Raw genomic sequence first — 15,177 nt, 5'->3', positions numbered from 1 at the left:
TTTTCTAACTTGATAATAGTGCCTTATTGAGGTGGTGGTCAGTGGAAAAGAGTGGTTGTGACAAAGTGTATGTTTCAGTGCTGGTCTCTAACATACGTGCCTGTTTGTACCATGTGATTTGTAACATTACCACAGTGGCAGCTGCAGGGGCATTGGGAGTGCTGACCCCATCCTGCCTGTCTGGGTTGTGTTGAATTATCTACGTATAGTCTTGTGACATCAATGGTATATATTTATAGGATAAAGCAAAGTTAACTTGTGACAAAAGCAAATACGCCACATGGCGCGATAGCGAGTTTGAATCTGGCAGACCTGAGTTTGTACCCTGTCCTTTTACCAGCTCTGTGACCTTGGGGCTTGAGTTTTCTCATTTGTAAATTGGGGTGATGTTGTGAGGATTACCTTTATATCAAGTATTCAGTAAATCTTATTTTTCCCCTTCTTTCCTCAGTTGCATTATTGTGCTGAAATTTACTAAACAGGTCAGCCAAAAGCATCAAATTATTATTAATGATTTCAAAAGAGACCCTCTTTTTTCCCCCTCACTCTCCAATCTTTTATGTTCAGCTAGTATGTTTGGAGTATCTATTGTTTTTGTGGCTCTTATATTCAGTTATTAGGAGGTGTATAATACAAGTTAATAATAAAAAGATAGAAGCCCTCAAACCTTTTTTCCTGAGATGGGCAACATTGAAATGGACGAGAACCAAGAAGCTGCACCACCTTACATTTCGGCAGTAGTTAGGATTACAAGGTCATTTCACATCCATTCTTTTACTTGTTTTTTTATGACAACCTGAGATGTAAATAGAGATGGTTTTATTTTCACCATTTTCCGGTTGAAAGCATTGAAACTCAGGGAAGTCACAACAGTGAATTTAACAGCTAGACCAAGATGTACCTTGCCATAAAAACAAAAAATTTCAAAATACATAAGTGGCATTTGGTTTTTGAGTGGGTAAGTTTGTGAAGGGGCATCCATCCATCATCCACTAATGCAGAAATAAGGCAGTAAGGGAAAGTGAGAGCGAAAGCGATAAAGGGAGGACACAGAACGTGGAAGATCTAATGAGCAGGGGACAGTCTGAAGGTCACACATGGGGAGTGGGTTGATGAAGCCCGTGATGAAAGGGGCAACTTGGCACTGGCCCATTTTAAGATCGCACCACAGTGGCCAGAAGGAGCTTCTATCAGTGTTTCATGAGCAGTTACTTTCCCTCCAATACCAGGTTGTCCTTTTGCTCCTTGTGAATTTAGGCTAACCTCATGACCCCAGCTGTGCCCCTGTTAAGAGACTCCGGCAAGATACGTGGTCCCGACTGCCTATTTTAGCAGTTCCTCATGGGCCGACTTCTTACATTTTCTTCTTATATTTCCTGTTAAATCCAGAGAACAAGCTGGACATGCTAAACATGGAAAATACTATACATGACAACAAGCCATTAGGCAGTGTTGTCCATATCCGACACAGTGCAAGGGTTTCCCCCATGGAATAATTCCAATGGCTAAGTCCACTCCACTTTTAAATAACTCATAAGATTGGCCTTTCACGGGTTCCCTGGGGCATTGTTCTAGAGACTAATAGGTTTTACTGTTAGGAAAATTTCCAGATATTCCTTAGCCTTACTCTTCCTCTCTGCTTATTTATCCACTTACTCATATCAGTGTTTCTTCAGCTGTTCTTCAACAATTTCTCATGGGTTGACATGAGACATTTAGGCTATTATTTCTTGTGTATTAAGTTATGTGCTCTTCATGAGGGTAAAGAGATATTAAATAGCTCTAATTATTATTTCTAAGACTTAAAAGCTACCGGCTGGCTGGCTGTATGAGATACAGCATTTACAAAGGAAGGAGCACATCGATTGGTACATAGTCCTGTGTATTTTGTTTCTCATATCTGCTTAGCCTCATAACTTTCTCAAGCTCAGCAAGATTGGATTACCTCTTCTTACCTTTGATACCTGGTTCCCATTCTATCTTGCTACACCTACCTAAGGTAGGAGAGGTGCTGCTTGTACCAAATAGGTCATGTCTCTTCATCTGAGCGCGCCTATGAACAGGCATGCTTATGCACACCACCTACCTTACAGGAGAAATGGAAAGGAGCGGGAATGAGAAGCCAATAGTATTTGCTCATGGGTAGACCAAAATGTGCCCAAGTTCTGTTTCTTAAAAAAGGGGAAGGGTGTCGAAAGGGTTTGCTGTCAGATCTGCATTACGTCTGGGACCATTCCCTGGGACATACCACCTCTCTACTATTTACTTGTTGAATTGGGCTGCATTGGGAGTCGCTAGTCTAAGCATTTCAGCTTTTTCCCAGCCCTGCTGCTATTGACAGAAAAATGCAGAAGCTGGCTGGACCCTTATGGCACATTTTGTGTTCACTGGGAGGGTGGGGTTTATAGGAAATACTGCTGCTGCAATCCTAATCTAATTATAGTGACTTGAGCTTCAGTTGCTTTGATAAACTGAAGGTTTGAACCAGGTGATCCATGAGGGCCATCTAGCTCTGTTATTCTAGGACTGATTCTGCTTTCAAGTATATAGAGCAAAAGATGGTGTGCATAAGCATGCCTGTTCATAGGTGCACTCAGATGAAGAGACATGGCCTATTTGGTACAAGCAGCACCTCTCCTTTTGAGACCTCCAGTATTTGTGCCTTCGCCTCTTAAATTTTGCTGTCCACCTTAAACATTCACTCAAGAAGAACACTTGCATTTCTGATTGGTCTGCTGCTGCCTGGCCTCCCACTGCTACGTACCCTTTCTTTGAGGTTCACACTCCTGACAGCCCTGGGAAAGCCAAGGTGGCAGAAAGAACTGGGAGGGAATAGAAACAGTTTCACAGTTTCTCCAAAGTCAGTGAAGTGAAAAACAGCTGTCTCTGCACTGGCTGGCAGAATGTACCCTGCCGGCTAATAAAGGCCATTAGAAAATGCAGGCTCCCTCCAGCCAGCCGTAAGCCTCCCCTGGATCGTGATGCCTTTCATCCTGTGAAGTATCATGGGAAGTGTGACTCTGAAAACAGAGCAGGAAGCCAGGAACCTAGAGCCTGTCAACCAAGGGCAAACTGGGACCAGAGGCAAGGACCAACCCCAGGAGATGCCCAAGGGACAGAGGTCAGTGTGGGACCTGCAGTTAGATGATGAGTCTGTCAGGGGTCCCCCAAACCACAGCAGAAGTTTCAGTCAGTAAGCAGGCAGTGGGACAGTAGCCACGCAAACAGTTAGTTCAGCTCACAATAAGGACGTCTTGTAAATGAGACAGCCCCACCTCAGACCTACATGCTTCCTGCTGATATCTTTGGAGAGATCAGAAAGGAACCTGGCCACAGTGAGGAACTTGGGGTCAGGACCCAGTAAATGAGGCTAGATCCTAATGTGACAGCTCTCCAACTTAAGGCTAGTGCACCCCGTTGTCTCATTTCTAAAATGTCATTGACATCTCCAGTATTTGGTTGGCTTCCTAAGTCAAAGCCTCAAGATCAGTGCATATGGAGGAATTTGCCCTGGCACAATTTCTGTCCGCCTTCTGAAGGACAATTTCATCTCCCCAGTGAACTGTATTTATATTAGACTAGGATTCTGCTCCTAAGTCTGTGACATATTTTGAGTATGAAGGGGTCCTGAAAACATAGTAGTAGCTTTTGCTTAAAAATCAAGGTTCTTGAAAGAAAAACCTATTGCCAGAGCAAGCTGTATGTTATCATTGTTTTCAGATGAACTCTACATTAGATGCAAATGATTTAATAGACTTATAGGCTGTTGGAGCTAAAAGGACCCTAGAGATCATGTAACCCAACCTCATTTTTTTCATGTGCAAAAATTAGCTTCCAGAGAATTTAAATGATCTGTAGAAGGGCAGAACCCAGACCAAACAGCCCACTCTTAAATTCAAAACCAGGGTATTTTTCCTGTCGTGTCAGATCTCAGATGTGGGTGAGCATCAGAATCCCCTGAGGGGTTTGCTTAAAATGTACCCACCCAATCCCCATCCCTGGAGATTCTGATTCAGAAGGTCTGGGGTGAGGCCTGGGCATCTGAACTTTGACCAAATTTCCCAGGAGACTCTGTACCCAAAGTTTGAAAACCATTGCTCTTAGAGCCCATTGGCCTGAATTGCATTAAAGGTCTTTGACCTTTCAGAGGTCCTGCCAAGTCCTTGTTTTCCATCTTTTGGGAGATGGGGAGCTATCACTCCCTACAGGTCAAAGCTACCTGGCAGAGGTCTCATCAGACCAACCCTAGGAATGAATCTTTAGCCTTAAGAACAAATTGGAAGATGACGTGGGAATCGGATGGAAGCCTTGAAAAGAGATCCCCTTCCCCTCTTCTCTTGCTCCCATTGAAACAGTAGGTGACCCCAGTCCCCTGGCTAGCTCACAGCTGTGACCAGACCCTCCCTTGGTTCTACTGCTCCCAGTCACCCTGCTTCCCTCCCCGACCCACATCAGGGTCCCCCCGATGTACACGGTGGCCACTTTCAGAGAGCACGAAGATAATCAAGAAGGTTAACTTTCTGGGAAGCCCTCCAGGAGCATGTTTTTATTGTATTCGAAAGCTGCTTTATCATTATCGCTTGATGACATTTATTAATTGCCCAGCTGGGATGCTGGTCACAGGGTGACTGACACGTGGGTATTTCATAATAGATTTCCCATTTTTTGGTAGGGCAGCCCTTTGAATTTAGAGTCAGATCAAAGCAAACAAAATTCCAAACTTTAAATTTCCTATCCCAACCTCTTCCATCATAGGAATCCGTTTCTAAACCACTTTCTGAGAGTAATCGTTGCTTCGTGACATTTTCTCTTTTTTTAAATCTGAGTTTAATAGAAGAAATACTACCATGGTAATAGATTTTCATTTTTCTTAATAGGTATTTCTTTTCTCGTGGTCGTCCTTCAATTAGAACTGCAGTATGTTAGTGTTTTGTCTGTTATTGTAGCCAGCTGTATAAACAGTTAATTACTTGTAACTTAATTTGAATATTATACAGAGTATTTGTCATAGAAGATATAAAACAAGATCCAGGCAGAAAAAAGTTAACTTCTATTTCCTCCAAAGCAGGAGGAACAAAGAACAAACAGCTCTTGCTGCAGGGGAATAGACACATATTGAAAACAAAATAAGTGATCTAATCAGATTTCCAGGTAGTGAAGAACAGTACTTGGTGCACAGGCAAAACTCGCTTTGTGCTTCCCATAAATTCAATTTATAGATGACTTTTCCTTCCTGTCTCATGCACAGTCTTCTCATTCTGGCTTTTTCCTCATCGAAGCTCCAGGGTCTCCCACTCCCACTTTTCCTGACCCTCCTTAGTAAAACTCGTGTCTTAAGACCAGGTCTGTGCCAGGACACATCTCCAGTTTCATTTTTCCTTGGTTAGGTAAACCTTCCTGCTTCTCTACCCAGCTTTATGAGGCCTGAAGTCTTGGTGAGGCACTGGGTAAGCTCATCCAGAGACAAGCACCCTGAGTGGTATCTTAAAAAACAAACCGCTTTTCTTCTCTTCATGATGATTGGTTAGCAACCCAGGGTTGCCATCATTTCTCTTAAATTATCAACACAACCAGTAGCTGGCATGCTGCTATGATAGTCAACCCTTCCAAGAAAGCCGTGATTCAAAAATCAGTTGATGAGATTACTGCTTAACAGAAATATTTGAGGCAAGTGGTTAGGATGGTTAGTAAGGTTTTAATAAGCGGAAATGACACGCAATCTCAGGTCTCCAGGGGCGCTGTTCTTATTTGTGAGCTGCCGGTTGTTCTTCAGTGGCTGGAATGAGAAAAAGACTTGGGAAAAGAGCAGTGTTCATGCCTGAACCACTCTCTTCTTTTGGTGATTTACCCAGCTGTTTATAAAAGGAGTTTCTGCAGGCCCAGATACGTGAATGATGAGCAAAAGCAAGGAATTTCTTTCTCCACATTAAGATTAAGTGTTAGCAGTTCCTTAAATGAAGGAAGCAATTTTTTATAACTTGCAAAGCTTCTCCCTCATTCTTTAGGGAATTTCCTATGTTAATTTATGCAGTGTTAAATTTATGCAGCGTTGAAATTCAGCCCAACAGCAGTACTTACGGAACCAATACAGAGATAGTAGAACCTATAAGGTGAAAGCTGAATAACACAGACCCCACCAGATCTATGGATCCCTCCAGCCAAAAGCCCTGAGTTCTGAGTTGGGGCAGGTTTTGTTGCATAGCTGGAATATAATAATAACCCAAAATGTTTGACAGATGAATTCATCTTTTTTAAAAATCCAGCCTGCCATTGTGTTTGTTAATTTCCCTGATAGAATTGAGATGGTTTTGTACCACCCCTGCCACCCTTTGGTAGCAAGTGAGTGCAGTTTGACAAAATGTTTATAGATCAGCCCTGGTGCTTTTCTGTGGTGGTCCCACATGTCTTCAAGGAGTCACCACAAATCAGCTGAACCACTGTGCTATCTTGGAGGATTAGAATTTTAATACATGTAACGGTATTTTGTGAATGTGGCTAAAGGGGTTATTAAAATGTTACTTCTTTTAGTGTCTTTATGTGAGACTGGCCTGCTCATCCTCAGACCAGCCAGACCCCATCTTGTCTCTTTCTGAAAGAGAGCCTAACATTCTTAGCATGATATGATTTGGCTGAAAAATTACCCATCTATATTTGGTTGAGGTTGCAGAGAGAATAGTAAAAACAATCTCTAGACTCGTGAAAACACTCTTTAACTGTTGCTTTCCTTAAGTTGTGGCAGCTGCAGATTATTTTGCAATATTTGAAAGGAGGTACATTGTCATGTGGTTATCCTTGTAACCCTAAGCCCAAAATTGTAGAGAGGGGTACAGCTATGTAATCTTGACCAGGCAGATGACAACTCAAAGCTCCCATCAGTGTGTTGAAGAAAGCAGTGAATCTATAACCCCCCCAAATGCAAATGGCTAAGTGGCATCATTTATAAAGAGATCACTTTCTGTAGTAACTGAATTCCGTTAGATAGGCTCAGTATAGATCTGCTTGATACTGGCTTCCATTTTGTATTTAATAAAGCATGATGTAGTGAGGTTGTCTATATATCTAGAATTTATAGAACTTATCATCTATGTAATTGGAGAGACTCACACAGATCAATTCATAAGCAGGTGAGCATAGCTGAGATGCTGTGACGCTGTGACACTGCCAGGTGGTGTCTCTTACATGGTGGGTGCTCAGCGTGTTATTTTCCCAGCGAACATGGGGCTGGTGCCTCACATTCCACTATGAGTTCTTACAGGACAACTCTCTGCTGAGCAGAATCTTCTACTGCACCTACTTTGTTTTTCCTGTTTTCCCTAAATGCATCTAGCTTTTCTAATTTACCTCCTGTATGACAGAATCATTGTTTTTCTCACCACTATGTGTGTTATGTCTAAGTTTGTCTGCCTTTATATCTGTTCTTTTGTGCCCTATGACATAGACTTCTTAGAAACCTATAATGATGAACACTTTAGGATAATCTATCCACCCTTTGTTCCTATGACCCAATACACCGTCTTGTTTGACTTCTACTCTTTCTGTTCTGTCCCCTTAATTTCAATCATTTTTAAATTTTTGACCCTAAATTGTTGTGTCTAGAGACCTTTGACCTCGGAGGGCCTACAGCGTCCTTCTAGACATTTCCATTTGTATGTTTCAGCCAAAATTGCCTCACAAACCCAAAATTTAAGTCATCCTCCTCCTTCCCAGGCTCCCACTGACTTCCCTGTTTCTCTTGGTGGCCCCATCACTGTCCTTGTCACCAAGGATCCTCCCATACCTTGGTTGTCACCATCTCCCTTTTTCTTCCCATGTAGCTCTAGTTCTTGTTTCCACCTTTGTCTGGTTTCTAATCTGCCTCCTCCTTGGGCTTCCTGCCTGCAGACTCCCCTCTGTTGGATCCATCACGCTGAGGATGTCAGGTTAACATTCCTAAATGCCATTCTCCTATGTAAAAGCATTCCTCCATGTTTTCTGTGGCTAGCAGGACATGTCTCAGCCTGGCGTCCGTCCTGGGCCCTCTTTCCACCCTTTCTCTTGGTCAGTCCTGAGCATGTACCCTTTCTTCCAGCTAGGCCTCTCCCCTCAGGATTCTGTGTGTGCTAGGCTTGTTCCCCTGCTGAATCCTGGCCACCACTTTCTCCCCTCACTCCTCCCAGTCCCACCCTAGTCCTCCACCTGGATTCTCTCCATGGTGGAAGGTCCTTGGAGAAGCCTTCCCTGCTTGCTCCAGCTACAGGCTTTCCCTCTGCACCAGGCAGAACCATTCCTCTTGTGAACTGTGACCATCTCTGGAAGGGGACACAGAAACTGGGAAACAGAAGGAAGGAAAAAATTACTTTCTACCAGATACTATTTGGTTCCTATTAAATGTTATGCTGTTTACACAATAAATTTTAGCATGTATTTAGCAAATAAATAAAAATTAGCAAATTATTACCTTTTATTATTCCTGAATTTTCCACAGGTGTATGTATTAGTTTCCCCAATGCACTAAACTGAGTGCAGTGGTACCTGGTAGGAGCTCAATGGAGAGATGGCTGGAAGGGTGCGGGTTGGCGGGAGGCAGGTGGGAATGGATAAACTAGAGGCAACCTCGGCCTCACCTTGCCTCTCTGAGTGGTTGCAAAACTAGAGGGGAAAGTATCACTTTTTTCTTCTTAAAGACCTCTAAAAATGAAGGCAGTATACCCCCATTTCAGCTGGTTATAGAGTTCTCATCTGATAGTTAAGAATTCTTCTTATCTACATCCTCATCTCCCAAATAAATAACTAAATAGAATGTAGGGACCATTTCTGCAATCTGGGAATAGGTACCAATCTGTGTAGCTCTGTCCAGCCTCATGAGCACATGAGCATCTGCATTCTCCCTCTCTGGGAAGGAATCTTGTGTTTCTCTAATGAAGAGTTTCCCTCTCAGAGCCTTTGGAGTTGGGGTTTGATCCCTGCACTGCCTTGGCCATAGCTTTCCCCCAGTCACTGCATCCATCAGCCATGCTCCCAACATTTCCAAATGCCCCTACCAGGAGCACTTTTGCTTTCTATTTGAGACAGCAAAGACTGTTGCCCAGGCTAGAGTACAGTGGCATGATCATGGCTCACTGCACCCTCTGCCTCCCAGGCTCAAGGGATCCTCCCACCTCAGCGTCTCGAGTAACTGAGACTACAGGCACACACCACCATGCCCAGCTAATGTTTTTGTTTTTGGTAGAGATTGGGTTTCATTGTGTTGCCCAGGCTGATTTCAAGCTTCTGGGCTCAAGTGATCTGCCCACCTTGGCCTCCCAAAGTGCTAGGATTACAGGCGTGAGCTACTGCGCCTGGCCTTGTTGGGGTTTTCAACCCATGTGGTGGTGAGAGGGGTCATTTAAAGATCATATTGATAAAGCAATGGTGTTGACTAAAGGAGCAATATTTTGAGAACAGGAAGCATATGCCTTGTTTTCTGTGTTTTTAAAATTAGATATTTGAAAAGCAACACAAATCATACTAGTTAGTGCCATTTATTTTTTGTCCTCTCCTGGTGGTAAAACTTACTCTTTCTGTTTTTCTTGCAGAGCATGCTTGAGAAGGGAGGATAAAAACTTTCAGAATGAGCAAAACACCATCAACGTTAATTCCAGAGATGGAACATTTTTTTTCCTAGTGAGAAAACAACCCATTTGAAGAGAAGACCACTAAAGAGAGACATCAAGAATGGATTCAGCAGAATCATTTCACGTTTTGAACAGCAGCAATTTGAAGGGCCAAAGCCTTGATCAGAGATCAGTCATTAAAGGACACTCTTCAGTATTAGCAAACCCTCTTATGATGATTAAAAGAGAAGGGCAGCCCTCTCCACCTTTTGGTACTTTCTATTCAACTTCCACTGACCATAAAATGTTTCTCTTCTGAACAAGCCCTATCATTTGGTGAATCTCCACCCTAACAAAGTAGGATGGGGTTGGGGGCTAAATTAATTGGAGTGGGGTGAGGAGAGAGCCAGAAAACATAGATCTGGGGGCAGCAGTGCTGGGTGGAGAGAGCCAGAAAACAGATCTGGAGGCACCAGTGCTGGATGGAATTGTCTATAGGCTGTAGCTGTTGGTTTTGTCTTTCTTTTCTCCTTTGATTATGTAAGAGCTATTTCATTATAACTTATTATGGTGATTATACAGGCAAGAAGACAAAAAGGAGAGAAAATGTACCTCTTCTACTGGAATAATGTTTATGATTACAAGTGAGATAAGGTATTTTTATCAATATGAAGGCAACCTTGGTTGATATAACCTCTATAGTGAATACTCACATCTTTACTTCACTCACTATCAATAATAAATATATTTTCTGACAAAGACTGGCATTGTAGCTCCTCACACATTCCTTTGGCTGGGTTAGATGGCTATGCTTACGGGAATTGAGCTGATTTATATTGTTAATAATTTGCATTTGTGCCGTACCTTTCCTCTCAAAGGCTCCAGAGCATTTCGTGGAGTCTCCGACAGGCAAGTGATGCTTATAACTTGCCTATCAGGTAGGTAGAATTCAGGAAGATCTTTACAAATTGTGTGAACCTTCCTTTCTTTGGGATGACTTAAGTCATCCTGCCTGGGGCAAGAACTAGATTAGATAACCTTGGTTAGGACCTTATGACCCTGCAATACTAAAAAACGTTTAAAGAAAATAATTCAACCATTAGTTTTTTTTTCCTCTTTCCAATTTTTCAAAACTTCCTGATTATAACTCTCCTTTTTTTTTTTTTTACCATGATTGGTGCTTCAACCCTGGAGTTGAGTGAGTTGGAAATAAGTAGTCACACTGAAGCTAAATGAGAAAGTTCTTTTGGGACATAGGAGTACCAGTGCTCTGTGATATCCTTTAAGTGTCTTTTGTCATGTAGGATTTTTATTTTATTACGAAGCAAGTGAATTTAGCAAAATACAGGTTCTGTATTCTTAATCTGTGTTCAAATTCTGGCTCTGCTGTGGAATTCAACCAAGTCAACCAATACTTCTTCAACTGCAAAAAGGGGGCAAATGGAAGAACTAATTTTTAGGCTTACAGTGAAGAGTCCAAATGCTGACTCACCGCATACGTTTGGTCAGACCCAGTAAATGCTGGCTTGTGCGATGATTCAGTAAACTGGCATTTGGCGTTGGGGGCATAGAACGTATTCACATGCCCAAGTACCTTTTATTTAAAGTTGGATGTACTTGTGATGGAACAGTCTCAGCCAACACGTGTGAGTGTAACTGCAGCTGCTTATTCGTTCAGGTTCCCCAGGCAATGGCTCCCTCCGAGTGACATGTTCATAGACACTTGGGGACACACCTGCTGGCCTAATATTGATTCTGAGCAACACTAGAGGCTCTCCTGCCATAATTACTGATATCCTCTGTGATGACTGCTTCATGAAGGTTTTTTTGTTTGGGTTTTTTTGTTTTGTTTTGTTTTGTGGGGGGCTTTCAGGTTTCTTTTTTAATGGTCTGAAAGAAGCTGAGTTTATTTCAGTGTGAATAAGGATTCACTGGTAACTTGAGGAGCAGCACATTTTGATGCTGTCAGGGTGGCATCCAGGTAGCTGCCTGAGAGAAATGGAAAAACCTGAGAGACACAAAAACAAATGTTTACATGGCGACTTGCTCTAGTGTTTGCAAATCAGCTAACTCACAAATTCCCTCCTATACTGTTTTGTTTTGCAATTGAGAGCCAAGCGCTTGGCACATCCCAGGCTGCCAGTCTTGCCTCTGGCAGGCAAATGCAGCACTGTAGAGTCAAGCGTCTAAAGTGGGCGAAATCCAGGGGAAGGGGGGTTGGTTCGTCAGGCCGCCCCTCCCAGCATTGCTTATTAATTTATCATTCTGATAAGCATGGTAGGTGCAAGACAAAAGCCAGCGCTTTGGGGAAATAAAAGGATGAAATGATGCCTTTCTCTCCATCCTTGGAGAGCTCCCTGCTGATGGCATCACAGCTCTGCCAGGTCACAGTAGCTTTCCAGACCACTGCTTGGGAAGAGTGTTGTGATTTATATGAGGCTGTGGAGTGGTACATTCCAATCAGTTTCTCACTTAAGTAGAATGCACCTTCAGCCACAGTAGCTTAGCTCATGAAGCCAAGAAGAATAAAGTGTCTTGAAAGCTGATCAGAGGTTATCACACTAAACAAATGTTTGAGGAACTTATAGAACACAGCTGGGTTGAATCAGCATGAAGTCCTCTTTGAGAAGTCAATAACATTACAGTAAACTTGCCAACATGCACTAGTTTAGAAAAGTATTGACTAATCATGATTAGTAGCAAATGTAGACTGCTAAAAGCCAGATGCCTGTGGCCAGTTGGTGAACCCACAAGACTCCCTACAACAGTTTTTAGCAGTATTTAGCTTAGAACTGACCAGGTAGTCACATGTCCTCGACTTCTCGGGCTGAGAAATGGAGAATGTGTGGTTCTTCACTTGCTATCTTCCAGCCTGCAGGTATAATTGCTTTTGCCAGAAACCCACATTTCAGTGAGCTGTAGGAGATGACCCTTTTGAGATTTAAGAATTAAAGCAACAAAATTTCAGTTAGATTAGGAGGAATAGTTCAAGAGATCTATTGTACAACATGCTGACTGGTTAATAATGTTACAACGTATTCGTGAAATAATTTTTTTAAAGAATTAGCAGTTGAACAATTGAAAGGGCAGCAGTAACTTGCTGTGATTCAAACCAAGTGAGTTAGAAAAATAGTCTGTTTAGAGTTAATCCTCTTGAAAGGCTAATGTTGTGAATGAATGCATTGATACTCATTCATATCTCACTGTCCTCCTCCCGTCTTCCTCTCCCAAGTTTTCTCAGTCTCTGCTTCCTCCTCTCCTTGACATCTTCATTCCCTCCTCTAACCTCCTCTGTGTGTTTACACTTTTCTCAGCCTCTCCGGCCTCCCTCCAGAGAAGCAGTGACAACGGAATGCACAGTGCATCCTCCTGAGTGCAGAGTCCTGGGCTCTTGATCCAGCTCTGCTCCATTTTTCAGTGGGGACAAGTCACCTCCTTCTGGTCTCTCACTGTACAGTGGCCTGCTCTGGGTCCTTTCCATTATGATTTGTGTTTTTTGATACTTCCCTTCTTTTCTTCCCCAGCCTCCTAAATCTTTTAGTCCTATATTTAGTACTTCCTCTCATTTAGTAATTTCTTATTCTTACAGTTCTTATAAACTGGGTAAATTCTCTAAATGAAAACTATGTTTGTGTTTCTTTGTCTGTGCCCTTGATGGTACTTTTCCTACAGCTTATGGTACCCATTAGATTTTTGTTTTCCATCAGTGCCCTGAGGGATTTACTCCGTGGGCAGGCTGCATCTAGTCTAGGAAGTCACCTTAGGACACGTAGGCCGTTTGTGCTGATGACACCCATGGTCCAAACCACCCCCAGAATAGGGGACTGTGGTGCGGGTGTTCCAAGGCCTGCACCGGCCAGTGAAGAATACATGTTCTGGCTAAGGAGTCCACGGTTTAGTTTAAACCTTTATTCCAGGCATCTGTTTTAGCTTCTTCCTCCCAGCCTTTAAGAGCATGTAGAATGGAGCAGATTTCAGTTTTTACTCTCCTTCCCTTGACCCACTTGATTTTGAGGTACCAACAATAACTGAAGCAACATAAAGGAAATAAAGGAGGGGGATAAATACCTGTTTACTGTCCGTAAAGTAGAATGCTGGCTCGTGGTGATCAACGATGTGCCTGGAGAGGACTGGATGTGATTCCCAGAAGCTCCTTTCACTCTCTAGGAGCTTTTTTTCCTTTTTTGGCCTTTTTTTTCCTTTTTTTTTTTTTTTTTGAGACAGGGTCTTGCTCTGCCACCCAGGCTGGAGTACAATGGCACGGTCTTGGCTCACTGCAACCTCCACCTCCTGCGTTCAAGCAATTCTCGTGCCTCAGCTTCCCAAGTAACTGAGACCACAGACACGCGCCACCCTGCCTGGCTAATTTTTATATTTTTAGTAGAGATGGGGTTTCACCATTTTGGACAGGCTGGTCTGGAACTCCTGACCTCAAGTGATCTGCCTGCCTTGGCCCCCCAAAGTGCTGGGATTACAGGCGTGAGCCACTGCACCTGGTCTGTAGGTGCTCATTCTGACTGTACCATATATGAAAAAAAAAAAAGTCACTTTTAATTATTCCACTGCAGGTGAGTCAGAGCTATATCTGTTTTACAATCATCCCCAGCCTGTGCATGACCCAGGGAGACTGGAGTGGTTGGTGATTTTTCAAGCTCTGTAATGGGAAACTTCAAGGCCCCCCTTGGGTATTGGGAGGCTGGTCCTGCCCATCTCCCTGGGCGAGCTCTGCTACTCCTGGATAGCACTGCTTTATCCATGATGGAGGATCAGATTGGCAAACAAAAGACAAAGTAGATTTGTTCCCCCGTATCCAGAATGAGAGTCATCTTCCTCACCCAAAAAGGTTCCTTATGCTAGGAATTTTAGCCAAAGCACCAGACAGCTTCCGGAGCTTTCAATTCCATTACCTTCCAAAGCCCAGAGTCATTGGATCCTGGCTTTGGGAGAAAAACGACCAACCGCCTAATTCATTCTCCTACCTCCAGGCTGATGTTTGAATGGAGATGATGGAATTTTATATTTCATGTTGTGCTCTCTCTCCTCTGGTCCCTCCAGCCTCAATATTGCTGGCAGAGCCCCTAAGAAGAGTTGAATTGCTTTAGTTTATGGGGAGAAAGCAAAAATTACCCAAATCAAAGGTACCTTCCACTTTTCCTACCCTTCCAAATAGATTCATGGTCTCTAGATCATGATAATATGCCCTTGTATTTCAGGGGACAAGCCTATGTTAAATCCACTTTGGATTCAGAAAATATGGTCATCATATTGACGCTTTTCAGTTAAGGAAGTGGGAAACTGAAACCATTTCATTCCCTGCAACTCCTCAAACCAAGTCAATTCTGTGGCAAAGAGCTTTGCTTCAATTTAATAGAGTACTTCAAAACTCTTGTAGTGATTTGGATTAGGTGAGGCCTCTATACTCTTCAAAGGCTTTCCCATGCAGAAAGACTTTACTTACCTACCTCTCTGCCCCCCACTCCCTGGCAGATAGTCTCTCTCCTGGGAGGAGGCTTATCAGGCAGGCAGTGGTCACTGTCCCTTTGTTGAGAGGCCAGTCTGCTTCGAACATAACCTTGCCTTCAAAGTAAATTACATTTCTATATCA

The 15,177-nt window shown here is 43.0% G+C and overlaps 1 protein-coding gene across 2 annotated transcripts in view; it reads left to right on the top strand.

The window, feature by feature from the left end:
* Window positions 1–10,331, top strand: part of CHCHD3 (coiled-coil-helix-coiled-coil-helix domain containing 3) — a 296,155-nt gene extending 285,824 nt beyond the window's left edge. For both annotated transcript variants that reach the window (XM_019030867.3, XM_019030866.3), the window contains one exon: window positions 9,555–10,331. In XM_019030867.3, coding sequence (XP_018886412.1) covers window positions 9,555–9,578 — 24 coding nt within the window. In that variant the 3' untranslated portion in view covers window positions 9,579–10,331. The remainder of the gene's footprint in view (window positions 1–9,554) is intronic.
* The last annotated feature ends 4,846 nt before the right edge of the window (window positions 10,332–15,177 follow it).

This window comes from Gorilla gorilla, chromosome 6 (genome assembly GCF_029281585.2).
Source record: "Gorilla gorilla gorilla isolate KB3781 chromosome 6, NHGRI_mGorGor1-v2.1_pri, whole genome shotgun sequence".
Taxonomy (NCBI): Eukaryota; Metazoa; Chordata; class Mammalia; order Primates; family Hominidae; genus Gorilla; species Gorilla gorilla.
This window is presented reverse-complemented; position numbering and strand designations above follow the sequence as displayed.